Source organism: Telopea speciosissima, chromosome 7 (assembly GCF_018873765.1).
Source record: "Telopea speciosissima isolate NSW1024214 ecotype Mountain lineage chromosome 7, Tspe_v1, whole genome shotgun sequence".
NCBI lineage: Eukaryota > Viridiplantae > Streptophyta > Magnoliopsida > Proteales > Proteaceae > Telopea > Telopea speciosissima.
In genome coordinates, this window is record NC_057922.1 from 60,284,076 (window position 1) to 60,297,729 (window position 13,654).

Sequence of the window (13,654 nt, forward strand, 5' to 3'; positions counted from 1 at the left end):
ACTGGAGCAAAGGTCTCCTGATAATCAATGCCATACACCTGTTTATAACCCTTGGCAACAAGTCTTGCCTTATACCTCTCCACAGTATCATCAGATTTGAACTTGATTGTGAATACCCATCTGCATCCAACAGGAATTCTCCCCTTTGGGAGTTCAACAAGATCAGGAGTGTGATTCTTCTCAAGAGCCACCATCTCTGTGTTCATTGCTTCTCTCCATTTTGGATCAGCCATAACCTCTGTTACATTCTTAGGAATAGATATGGAGGAGATAGCCACAGTGAAGGCAACACCTGTAGGTGAGATAGAATCATAGGAAACAAACTTGGCAATAGGATTAGTACATGCCCGTGTTCCCTTGCGAAGAGCAATGGGAAGATCTAAGTCTGAGGATGGGGAAGTAGAGGAAGGTATACCTGTCTCAATGGATGGAGACTCAGGAGGATTTTGGCAGGTCTTCTTTATGGGAAGCCATGAAGAAGGATTTTGGCTGGTCTTCTTTGTATACACCAGTAGCTCCCCCTGTTCTCCGTTCACCTGTGCACTAGGAGACTCCCCCTCAACAACAGTATCCACAGAACTTTTCTTTCCCTTGTTAATCTGAAAAGGAGGAATAGGAACAAGAGAGGAGGAAGGAAAGGGAACAAACTCAGGAACCTTTTCAACCTCACCACCAAGGGATGAACACTCCCCCTGAAGAGGTGACTGAAAATACGGTATGGTTTAAAAAAAATGGACATCTTTTGAGAGAAGCCACCGATGGGTAGGAGGATGATAACATGTGTATCCTTTGGAGGTAGAGGAATACCCAAGAAAGAGGCATTTCAGGGCCTTAGGATCTAATGCGGGCAGTTTTGCTAATATGTACATAGCAAATGCAACCAAACACCCTTGGTGGAAGAGAGAAAGAAGAAGAAAGTGAGGGTAAGACATCAAGAGGAACCTTGAAGTTCAAGACACTGGAGGGTATATGATTAATAAGAAATACAGCAGTGAGTAAGGCATCATACCATAAAGTTTTTGGAACATGCATTGTAAACCAAATAGACCGAGCCACTTCCAGAAGGTGGCGGTTTTTTCTTTCAGCAACCCCGTTTTGTTGTGGGGTATCAACAGAGACCACCTGATGGATAATGCCATGGTCTAGAAAAAATGGTTTCCAAACCACCATACATATACTCCCCACCTTTATCAGAACGGACAATTTGAATACGAGTTTGAAACTGGGTGTACACCAACTCATAAAAATTTTTAAACGCGACATAGACATCACTCTTTTGTTTCAATAGGTAAACCCAAGTAACTCGAGAGAAGTCATCAATGAAAGAGACAAAGTAGCGGAAGCCACGCAAAGAAGTAACGGGGGAAGGTCCCCAAACATTAGTGTGAACAATGTGAAAAGGTGAAATAGATCTATTACCATTAGATGGATAACTGTCTTTTTGCAAAAAGTCAAGGTTCATAATGAAAAACATGATTAACAGGAAAAGAGGTAAATAAATGTGGCAACAGTTTCCTCATAACAGAAAAGGAAGGGTGTCCCAAACGACGATGCCAAAGCAAAATATCCTCCTGTGTACGTCCGCCATCTTGCCCACACACATAAGATTGAGCTTTCGCAACAGAGGAGACACAGGTGTCCAAAACATATAAGCCATCTGCTTCACGTCTACTGCCAACCACCCTCTTCGTCACCAAATCCTGAAAGAGAATGGATAAGAAAGAAAGTGACAAAACAATTCAAAGATTTAGTCAATTAGCTAACTAAAAGGAGATTAGTAGCAAAGTTTGGAACATGAAAGACAGACTTCAAAGGTATAAATGGAGTAACCTGGACATCTCCCTTACCAGAAATGGAAGAAAGGGAACCATCAGCAATTTTTACCTTATCTTTCCCAGAACAAACAGAATAGGAATCATAAAGCTGAGACCTACCAGTCGTATGATCAGTGGCACCCGAGTCAATGACCCAGGGAGTGGTGCCAGAGGAGGTAGAGACCTATAGAGCAGCGGAAGTAGTGGTAGTAGCAGAGGAGGAACCATCCATGTGGGCTACAATCCGGCGAAATGCAGCTATGTCCTCCTTGGAGAGAGAGGATGGATCAGACTCATGAACTCCAACATGGGCCCTCGGCCCATTCTTCTTCTGTCCTTTCTATCCCCCAGATGAAATAGAGGATGGCTTCCCGTGAAGATCCCAGCAAAAATCCTTCTTGTGCCCAGGCTTGCCACAATAATCACAGGAGAATCTGCCCTTACCAGCTCGCTTAGTGGAGGGAGTACGGTCTTGAGGAATGGAAGAAACAAGAGCAGAGCGCTCAACAATGGGAGTGGTCTCCATGGCACCCCCTACGGGTCTCCTCACTCTGTAGATAACCACACACCTCCTCCAGTGAGGGAAGATTGGGTCGGCCAAGGATCTGCACCCTTAAAGGTTCAAACTCAGGGTTAAGACCTCCAAGAAGGAACACGACCCTCTCCTTCTCAAACAACTGATGCACTTTGGGCTCATCATCAGGACACAACTGGAGATCTTTGTAGTGATCATACTCCTCCCAAAGTCCCACAACAAGACTATAGTATTTAGAGATACTTTTATCACCCTGTCGCAAGCTAACAATTTGTTAGAGGAGTTGATTAACCTTTGTCAAAAATACGAGCAACACTATCCCAGATGTCTTTGGCAGTCTCCTTGCTCATAATCCTTCTTCCAATCTCCCGCTTCATCGAAAAAATAAGCCAAGTCATCACAAGGGAGTCTTCGGTTTCCCATTTGGAGTACTCTGGATCAGTGGAGGGGGGAGTCTTAATGCTCCCAGATATGTACCCCAACTTCCCTCGACTCCGAAGAATCAGCTTCATAGATCGTGACCAATCCAAGTAATTTTGATTGTCAAGCTTGACAATGGGAAGTTGAACATTTGGGGTATCATATGACAGAGATGGAGGCAAGGCTATTTCAACATATTTTTCACCCATCTTGACCTTAAACACTTGGAAGACCCAAACAACAGCACCTCAAGCAAAACAACTTCTTCTAAAAAAACAGCAGTCAAAAATAGGAATAAACAGTGACAAAAAACTTGAAAAAGGCTTGTAGAACTTCACACGATCATCAAACAGCAGCGGAGTAAAAAGAAGAAACCTTCCTTACCCAAAAACGATACTGAGTAGCCCAAAAAATCCCCCAAACAAAGCTCTATTGAAGAGCTTTTTTCAATCAAGTACCCTGGCTGGCGGAAAAAACAGGCAGAACAGCCTGGCTGAAATGTGGTTCTGGCCCTTTGATGCTTCCAAGAGACTTGAGAGGATACAATGGAGAGCAAGAGGACTCCCAAACGAAACTAGAGCACTTGGTTGCTCTCCATTTGGATTCCAAACAAGGGAGAAACAGATCTGTGAAGATACCCTAGGGTTTTCTTCAAACAGCAACAAGAACCAAGAGAAGAAACTAACTCTTAGCCTTCCAAACAACCCGCTATCACCTTCAAACTCCTTTAGAGTAGAAGAAGAGAGAGAGAAAAGCTCCAAGAGAGCAAACATGATTTTGGGTTGTTGAGTTATGTCTCAAACTAGAGACAAACTAGTTTATATTGAAAAGAATAGATAATTACACAGAGGTCCCTGACCTTATACAAATAACATAAAGATCATATAAAAGATGTGGTTATATACAAATATCCCCCTGACTACTATTCTTAACAAAGAGAGCCGACCCTATCCCCCCTTCTGTATCCCTTTCTTCTTTCCTATCCTTTTGTGTTCTTCATATGTAAACAGAAAATAGTAATAAAAAAGAGAGTTTCAGTTATTCAACTTTGTTCTTTTTATTGTGTTCATCCTGCTGTAATCATAGTTCAAAATCTCGCCAAAATTTCGGATATTTCGGCCATGCCGAAACGATATGCTATGTCAAAATGAAAAAATGCAATATTTTGGAAATTTCGGTCGAAAAAATGCACCATTTCTTCGAAAGTTCGTTTCGGTTTTTCGGCATTTTACACCAAGAAATGGCCAAGCGAAACTCAGAAAAAATACAATATTTTGGCGAAATTTCGGTGTCTCGGAAATTTCGGTCTGGCCGAAATGGAATCGTTATCCTCTCCTGTCCGCTGCCGGGACAGGACCGTGCTGTCCCCTCACATGGGGGCGCAAAATGACGACCAAACCCCCTGCCCAAACACACTGCCCAAGTGAGGTTAAGTTGTCATTTCGCGCCCCATACGAGGGGACAGCACGGTCCTGTCTGGGCAGCGGACAGGAGAGGAAAAAAATTTGGATTTAATACTATAGCTGCAATCGATCTTCCACTGGCTTCTTTGGTTCGAGTTCGAGTTTGCATTAATGTATGACCAGAAAGTAATTTGGATTCCCAAGAAATCTCGTTTATTTTATCTTTGCATCTCGAGGGTCCTGAATTTATTGAGTGATTTCCTTTGCAGCAGAATGTTCCCCTCATAGTTATATGTTTCTTAGAAAATGTGGTGTAGGTGTTGTGCAACATCTATGTAGCATAGGTTCCAATAAACCTAATCCTAGTAGGTGTGACTTGTGAGCACAAAATACACCTACATTTAGGTCAAATAATAACCACAATGCAAATTTTTGAGAAAAACCAGAATTCCATAGGCTTAAATTTGGAAACTACTTAAGCCTCTCTTAAAACATCAAAATGACATTGAAGTTTGTGATTTTTTTTTTTTAATGTTAAGAGTTAAGATTGGGGATTGATTGAGGCGAAAGATCTTATTTGCAGAGGCTAAGCTGAAGAGCACGGCTCAAGTCTGGTGGATCAAACACCAACAATAGAATCAGACTTGAGGCATTGGTTTAGTCACTGCTTGTGCTGAGATGAGTGAAGCCATGAACCGAACAACTAGAAGTAGCGCATGCACCTCAGGTTTGCACAGTTCAGACAGGAAGGCATGACAGTTAAGGAGTATGTGGCCAGATTCTACTATTTAGCCACTCGATATGATTTTGAGTGGGATGAGGAGGTATTGGTGGCACAGTTCTGCAATGGATTGCACCCTCAGATCAGTGCCGCGCTGGCATCTAGTCGATTGCCTACGATGTAGGATGCTGCACATGTAGCATATTAAATAGAAGATAGTCTGAAGCAACCATACACTCGGAAGACCTTTACAGACACTTTTCCCAGGGGTGATAGTTTCAGTCAGCAGCAGTGTTCTCCCTAGGACAATTTTAATTCAATGTACCACAGGCTAGTGGTTCTTCTATGGTATCTGCATGACCTAACCGACCATATTCTCCACCTTGGTGTGGTTCTGACAGACCTCCTGTGATGCCAAAGGCTGCCATTCAGTGTTTTACGTGCAAAGGGTATGAACATATTTAATGTAATTCTAGATTTGAATTGCTCAAACTAGGAACCAAAACAGGATCTTTACCAAAGGACAGGTTCAGTTTAGGGTTTAAAACCATAAAAAAATATTGGGTCAGGGAAAACACCCCAATAAACAAGAAATCATATGAGGGAACTAAAAGAACAATGGGAACCCAAATATATTAGGTTAGGGATGGGGGTAATAAATCATAAGTACTCCTCAAGTTTCTCATCTTTGAAAAGAGCATTCTATTGTAGGACAAAACTTGAAGAAAAAGAGGCTAAAACACTGTCACTGTTCACGTGAACAGTGTCACAGCCCTTTATTTTGGCTTGGTGAGTATATTCTTAGGAGAATCGTGGGGGTATTTTAGTCAATATCACTTAGTCTTCTTCAACACAGCTGCTGGCCGATAGTATCTATGTGGGGACCACATGAGACTCCAGTTTTGACAAGAAGGAAAGGATTGGCTGCACTTGAGAAGATTATATTTAGTTTCTATTTTCATGTTTCTAAATATTACTTTATATTTCATGTCATTTCTTTGTCCTTATTTTGTTAGTTTCTATTTTCAAATAGTTTCTATTTTGTTAAAGCTTGAGAGGCAAGTTATGCCTTTTTATTTATATGTAACAGCCCTTAGAGGCTCCCCACTATTTTAAGAAGATGAATGAAAGATTGCTTTTGAGCGCTGATTTCTCCTTGTCAAATTGAGTGACATAACTGACAATGAAGGGAGCCTGGCTGAGAGAGCCTAATCCATCTATCCCCTTACTTTCTAATTCTCTTCTTCTCCATTCTTTCCATCCCAATCGGGATCCCCTGGAGCTGCTACTGTTGCTGGAATACTTCAAGCACTGGAGTTCTCTTTGAAGGCTGCAACTACACCAACCTCCAAGGCTGCTGCTGTTACTGTTTTCCCTGTTCGAGTACCTGCTGCTGCCTGTGACTGTTGCTGCTGCTGAAGATCACCACCCAAAGGCTGAAGATATCCCTCCACATCAACTGTTGCTGCTGCTGATTGATCCTTTGATTGAAGCTGTTGCTGCAACCCTGCAAAACCCTTTGGCTGCAAATTTCTGATTTCATAACTCCCCATACCATCATCAAACCCTGCTGGGTTTTGAAGCACATCATCCCCCTTTCATTCCCTCCACTCGATCCTCATTACTACTCCATTCCTTAGGCTGGATCCCTCCATATTCACAAACCTTCTATTTTCATTTTCCACCCTCCATCTCCACTTCTGCCCATCAAGATTGACCCAAACTTGCAGGCAAGCCTTCTACCATCAAGGCCTACACTCGGTTATCATTGGAGCCCAAGATCAGCACTGTCTTGGGGGGTTTTCCACAACCTTCTAATTTGGTGTTTCTCTTATAACTCAATGTCCAACCATCACAATTGGATGAGATTTGGAGCCAAGGATCCTCTTACCAACCTCTACACTCGACCAAGTTTGATCACCATCATATGGCTGGTTTGGTTTGAAACTCTAAGTTTCTAATTCTGAGTTTATTCTAATTTTTGAATTTTGTGGGTTTTTGGGACTAGTAGCCTAGTCTTACATTACATTCCCTTTCATCTTTCTGCAGTTCCAAGGGTTTGGGATTTGAACTTACTTGTTGATGATGAATAAACCTTGAGATCAGATAGCTTGACTAATGGAGAAAACAAAGTAACCAAAACAAACCACCTGAGCTTCCCACCGCAAGGTGTCAATCAGATCAAACACCGATCCTACCAGCCTTGTTCAAACACGACAAATCTTCAAAGGAGAAGAAGAGCAGCAAAACACTTTTCATTAATATCGAAATTCGTGTCCAATGCTTGCCCCACTTACAACCTTGTATAAAAGACTCAAAAATACATTAAAAAGAAAAGGCCTAACCCAATCCTTAACCTATTAGGTAACCTAAACTGACTAGGAAATTGAAATACTGAAGGAAATATATTTAAAACATGGCTGGACTTATAGAGTCCTAATCCAGCCCAACTTACATAACAAGTAAATAGTCACATGACCACTTAACCAAGTCACATGATCACTTAAGTGATCACATGGCCACTAATTACATAAAAATAAAACTAAGGAACTAAAACTGCTAATCCCGTATGCAACCCTATTACCCATACTTTAGGTCCATAAAAGTGACCTAGTACATTGGAAACCCATGGGATCAAAGGCCCAACATGCAGATAAACCAACCCTAAACTTATACCCATTAAAATAAGCCTCTTTTGGTGATTTATCTGCATCAATATCAGTGCTAATTGTCCCAACCGTTTGGTAGCTTATATTGATAAGGGTTTTTTTATACCTTAAAACCCAAAAGAGCAATTGAATCTTGAGACAGTTAATTTGGAGGCAGATAGTGAACTGGTTGAAGTCAATGGCGGTCACAATGATGAGGAGTGATACCCTGGCTATGTTCTCTATCCTGTTTTGACCACTTACAAGGTCACTGAGGATGAAGATTGGTGTTGCAACAATATCTTCCAGACTCGCGTGAAGTGCAATGATCAATTATATAGCATGGTAATCGATGGAGGTAGTTGCACTATTGTTATCTCTGTTCGTAAGCTTGGATTGCTGATAGAGCCACATCTACATCCCTACAAAGTTGAATGGGTTAACAACACTAATCTCAAGATTACTGATAGGTGTTTGCTCACATACTGTATTGGTGGATTTGTAGATACAATACAATGTGACGTCCTCCCTTTGAAGATGTGTCATACTCTTCTTGGTCAATTGTGGCTGTTTAATGTAGGAGGGGTTCAGCTAGGAACCACTCTACAGTAGGATCGATGATAGGTTGCAGCAGAACATCAAAATAGTAGCAAAAAATCAGAATTAGTAACTTAGAGAAATAAAACCAATTCAGCCAGCAGTTTGGATCCAAACTTGGATCGAGTGGAGGTCCTATGGGGGTGATCCTCTGCTGAAAATTTGGTAGAATTCTGCTGGCAGAATAGGGAGTTGCAGGGATGTTCCCAAAATAAAAAGTTGGAGTGCAACTTGCAAACCAGAGGGAATCTGGCCACCAAACCAGGGTCGAGTGTAGGGCCTGGTGTGGGGGTTCTATGCTCTAAAACTCTGCAGAAACAGATGAAGAATGATGGAGTTGTGGGGCCTTGAAATTTGCAGCCAATCTGGAGCAGAAGCTGGAATCCGCAGGAGATGGAATCTCTTTGTTTAATCAGCAACAGCAGCAGCAGCACTCAGAAGGTGTAAGGGGATCTCAGTGGTCTTCAGTTGAGGTTCCCAGAAGCAGCAACAGTCATAAACAGCAGTAGTCACCAACAGGGAATCGAGCAGGGTAGCTTGCAGGAGCAGCAATGGAGATCGAGCAGGGTAGGGAAGAAGAGAAGATAGAAGAAGGGGTAGGGGAATGGGCCTCTCACCCTGGGTCTCTCACCCACAGCTATCTCAGCTGTTGCAGCAAAGGAGAAACTCCCATACTCAATGGCTAAGTGGCCAAAATATTCTTTTCTCTAAATTCTGTCCTTTCATTAAGATTTAAGATGTGATGCCTTTTAATAGCTTAGGCAAGCTTACAACAGAATAAAAACTTGCCAAAAATAAGAACTAATCTAAAATAGAAACTTAGGAAAATAGAAACTACTAATCCTAACTAAAATAGAATGTAACTAAAATTAGAAACTACTAAATCTAATCTAAAAGAGAAAGTAACCAAACTTAAACTACTTGGCTTTATAATTCAGCCTTCTAAACAAGCAAGGAAACAAAAATAGAAACAAACTGAAATTAGAAACCACCTAATATACTTTCTAAAACTGAAAATAGAACCTAAACTATGGCAGCATTAGGATAGAATCTTTCTCCACTTGATGGACCCACAAAATCCTCTAAAAGATATCTCCACACAAGGATAATATGGGCTGTGACACTGTTCATGTGAACTGTGTTTTAGCCTCTTTTTCTTGGCCCTTCTAGAAGACCTGCTGGGCTGTCTTGATCTGATCCAGTTCTGGTCCATCTGGAGCTGGTTCGATGGACCTTGGTTCTTCTTCTTCTTCTAGTCAGCCGTGGGATCTACATCACTGTTTGACAAGAAGGCACAACATTGTAGGTATGCGAATACCTACTCTTTCAAGTATGACAACAAAGAAATGAAGTTTCTTCCCACTAAAGGTCTCCTTGACATTAAGCTGAAGAAGGTGGTGGGATCGTTCCTCCTCCGTGTTGACTGAGATGACTTCCTTGGTCCTTATCCAAACTTGACGGAGTCGAGTTCTTTTCAGAGGAGGAGAATTGATGCAGGAGCAGTTCCTTGGATCAGGCTGAACCCATTCTAGAATCCAGATGGAGATGAACCGAGTCCAATTTGGGTTTTGGTTCACTAGGATATTTAGGGTATTTTACTTTTGTGGTTTATCTTGTAATGGAAATTTATTTTATTTGAATAGTTACTTTGAGTAGGAGATTGAGCTAGTTTCCTTGTTTAAGTCTATCTTAAGTTTCCTTGTTGGAATCAATTCTGATTCTTCGAGTCTATATATGTGCCCTGTTATTGAGAATAGAATAGAATAGAGTGAAAATAATGAAAAGTTGAGTTAAAATTTCATGGTTGTGACTGTGGTGCGAGGCCGGTGGCCTTTTTCCTCCCTCCTTTATTCTCTTCTTCTTATTCTTTCCCATTACTGTTTTGGCACACAAAACAGACCCTCATGATTGAGGACTGTCCTCTTCATATTCTGCGCATAAGATCACCACCTTTGGATGTCGCTACCTGTACAACCTGGTGGCTGAAACTCATGTGGGCTGTGAGATATTAACCTGAAACCCACTGGTTTTAGTTCTACTGCCAGGTTTGAGTTCAGACATCAAATCCTCTCTCTTCACTTGCTGTTTTGGGTGACCCTTAGTTTCATTCAAGAGGTGATCGAATTGGAAACCTTGCCCTAAAATATTAGATCCAACAGACCTCCACATAAGATCTCTTCTTTGAAAGCACACCTGGTTTCTTCCTCTGGTTTGTGCTGGAGGTACGAGACGGTATTTCCCCTTCCCCTCCCTTTCATGATTTTACTTCTTAACTACCAAACAGTCCTTTAAGTTCTGGTTTATTACAAGTTTGCCATTCCCCTTGAGAACTTGTGATAAATTACAGATTTTGCCTTTCTTTCTTTGTAACTTGAGTATTTGGTATTTGGGTGGGTCCATACCGAACCCAATAGGGTATTTTGACCTGGGTTCTACATCACTAAAACTTTCAAATGTCAAATTTCAGCCTAAACAAAGTTGGTCATGTGGCAAAACAAGACATTGAAAAATCTAGGACTACCAAGAGGATGCATTGGAGTATGAAGGGGTGCATGGACATACATGGGAGGGTATATGATTGAATTTGAATCTGAAATTTGACATGTTTCCTATAAAGACAATTTCCTAGATATGCAACAGTTGGATTTGCCACATCACTCTTCTACCTAGCAAAACTAGGTGCCATTAAGGAGATTCCATCCTAAATGACTGTAGGAAACTTTGCCAATAAACTTCGACTAAATTTTGGTAATCCTTTTTTTTTTTTGGGGGGGGGGGGGGGAGGTGGAGGGGAAGGGAGGGAAACCAGTAAACTTAAAATAAGTCATAAGTTGTGTTGAAAATCTCCATTTGGTCTAAACCTTTGGAGGTCAGTTCTGAAGTTATAGAGCTACTATTCACCAAATTTCAGACCAAACTGATAAGCTAAGGCAGAGTTATGATGATGTAGTTCAAAAGAACAAGACAGCCAACTGGGCCATCAAACTGGACCAAGAATGGACTAATAAGTTCAATTAGATCTCAGTTGCTGGCTTTGGCTCATATACTCCCTAGTCCCTATGATTCTGGAGTTACATGAGGTTTTTAATCCTAATGCTTAGGTGTTTAGAATCCGCCATTATATGAGGCGTCATGACCATATGATAAATAGGGTGCTGAAATCTATTTTATCTTTTAATCTCTCGGAAATGCCTCAAAACTCAAATTAAGGATAGATTGTTAATTGACTCATCTATATCGATCCATCCCAATTGGTTTCATCAAGCAAAATGATCTTCTGTGTTCATTTCTGAAATTGGTTTCACTACTTGGTGAGAGTGCTATTGACTCATTTATGTTTCACAGGCATCTGAGAATCTTGGTATGGCTATGGTCTACACACTTGTTACTTTGGCTAAAGAGTGGTTGAGTGAAAGATATTGTCAAGCTGGGGTTTTAGACACCGAAGAAGAAGATGCAGCTAAAGATGACGTATGGCTGTTTGTCCTGCCTATGACTTTCACTGCTTTATGGTGCTGTGTTTTCTGAATTGCAGGTGTGATCTCTGTTGATGTTGCCAAGCTATATTGTGTACTCCTTGGCTGCAAGATACTAAACTGACTAGAAACTAAACTTGTGAAACCATTGGAATTATTCTGACATGTTATTTTAATACCATTGTTCTGGTGTTTAGGTAATTCAGTTGATTTTGGGCTGTTAGTGTTTTTCATCTTAATCTGTGTGATTAGTTGTAGTGCTTCATTTTACTTTTGAAACACAAACTCAACAAATATTGTTGTATATATTCATTAAAAATATTTTTTTTATTGTTAAAATAAATTCATGAAACACTGTATGAGTCTTTAGGATCACCCTTAGAGATCTTTATTGCTTTTTTATTATCCCTTATTATACGTATGGTTCTGTCCAATACTTATAGAGCAAATTACATGCACCCCCCCTCGTGTTTGAACCAATTACAGAACAACCCACGTTGTTTCAACAGTTACATCCGTACCCATAAAAGCTGACGGTGTTAGTGAAGTGTTAGTTTTAAAATGTAAAGACATTTTTACCCTTATTATATCTTGAACTAAAATGATAAAATGGAAATACCAATTTTACCCTTTTTACATCCTCAAACCTAAAATCCACAAATCTTCTTCTTCTTCCTCCTCCTGCAACCCCACCTGCCCCCTTTTTCCCTGACTATCTCACCTTGTCCTCCACCACCATCCATGGTGCACTAAAGAATCTCACCTTGTCTGCATTACCTCAGGTTTGTACACAACCAAAGAAGAAAACATAAATGTAGCTCAGACGATTTCTGTTTCGTTCATATGATCTGTGTTCATTGATACAAGAGAAAAATTAAAGAAAATGTTAAGATTGAGAATTCTGAAAAATATGAGACAATAAATTGAACTATTATTTGATTTTTATAGGTTGCCATGAAACAAATCAGCTTCAGTTCTAAACCAACGAAGATACAGAGAAACCCTTTATCTCAAAATCAAATTCCCCAGAAACCCATTAAGCAGAATTAGTCGCAATAAATAGAAAATCTATTCATCTGCCAAATACATCTTCAGATCAGCCCCATGTCTATAAATCTGAAAACCAAGAAAAGGGCCTTCAAATGACACCAGCAAACATCCTTATGGCCCTTAACCCCCAAATTTCAACCTCCATTGTACTGCAATTGAAGAATTTCGTTGTAGAGAGTGACTAAACTTACCAGAGGTGAACAGAGGAGAAAGAAAGATGCGGGAGGACGGTAGATCTGAGTGCCTTCAGCTGCAACTATGACGGATCTGTGGTACATTTAGACAAATGGGATTCTTTATGATGGCCAAGGTTCGTGGATAATGGCTTACATCTGCTTTGTGTAAGATCTTCCACCTCCTGTTCCATATATCCCTTCACACAGATCGGCGATTCCCATTGGAAAGCTGGGTGGGTTTTTGCGTTTTGTTTTCAGTTTTGTGTTTTTCCTCTTGAAAATTCTCTTTCTCTGCTTTTGGTTTGCTACTGGGAATGATTGGAGTTTGCAGAATCTGGTTTTGAGGTCAGTGGGGAGAACAAAGTCTGAGAAACCAGAGCAATTGATGGCCGCTACCTGTTCGAGAGTGGATCGATCCATTGCTTGTGCAAGAATCTCTTCAACTGCTGAGTCATTGCTGCTAGAGCTTGAAGATGGAGACGATCCTGTCATTTGCCTAATTTTTAAGGGCCTTATGGTCCTTTTGTGCATGTTATGTCATTTTTGGGTTTGGGTTTGGATTTTGTAATATAAGGTTAAAAGGGTAAAAGTATATTAATGAAGGGTAATGTGGTCATTTATGAATGTTTTACTTCAACTAACGGTTTCAACTTAATGGACTAGACTTGTAAGCCCCACAATAGTCCAGGGGAGGTCCATGTAAATGTTCAAACAACGGGGGTTTTCTGTTAATGGTTCAAACATGAGGGGAGGTGTATGTAATTTGCTCTAAAAAATATCATGGTCTTCATGTTTTGAAATCACTTTCCTAAGG

The 13,654-nt window shown here is 40.7% G+C and overlaps 1 protein-coding gene across 1 annotated transcript in view; it reads left to right on the forward strand.

The window, feature by feature from the left end:
* LOC122670126 (RWD domain-containing protein 1-like) overlaps window positions 1-13,654 on the forward strand; it is a 43,202-nt gene that overhangs the window by 19,528 nt on the left and 10,020 nt on the right. The window contains exon 7 of the mRNA XM_043867094.1: window positions 11,484-11,609. Coding sequence (XP_043723029.1) covers window positions 11,484-11,609 — 126 coding nt within the window. The remainder of the gene's footprint in view (window positions 1-11,483; window positions 11,610-13,654) is intronic.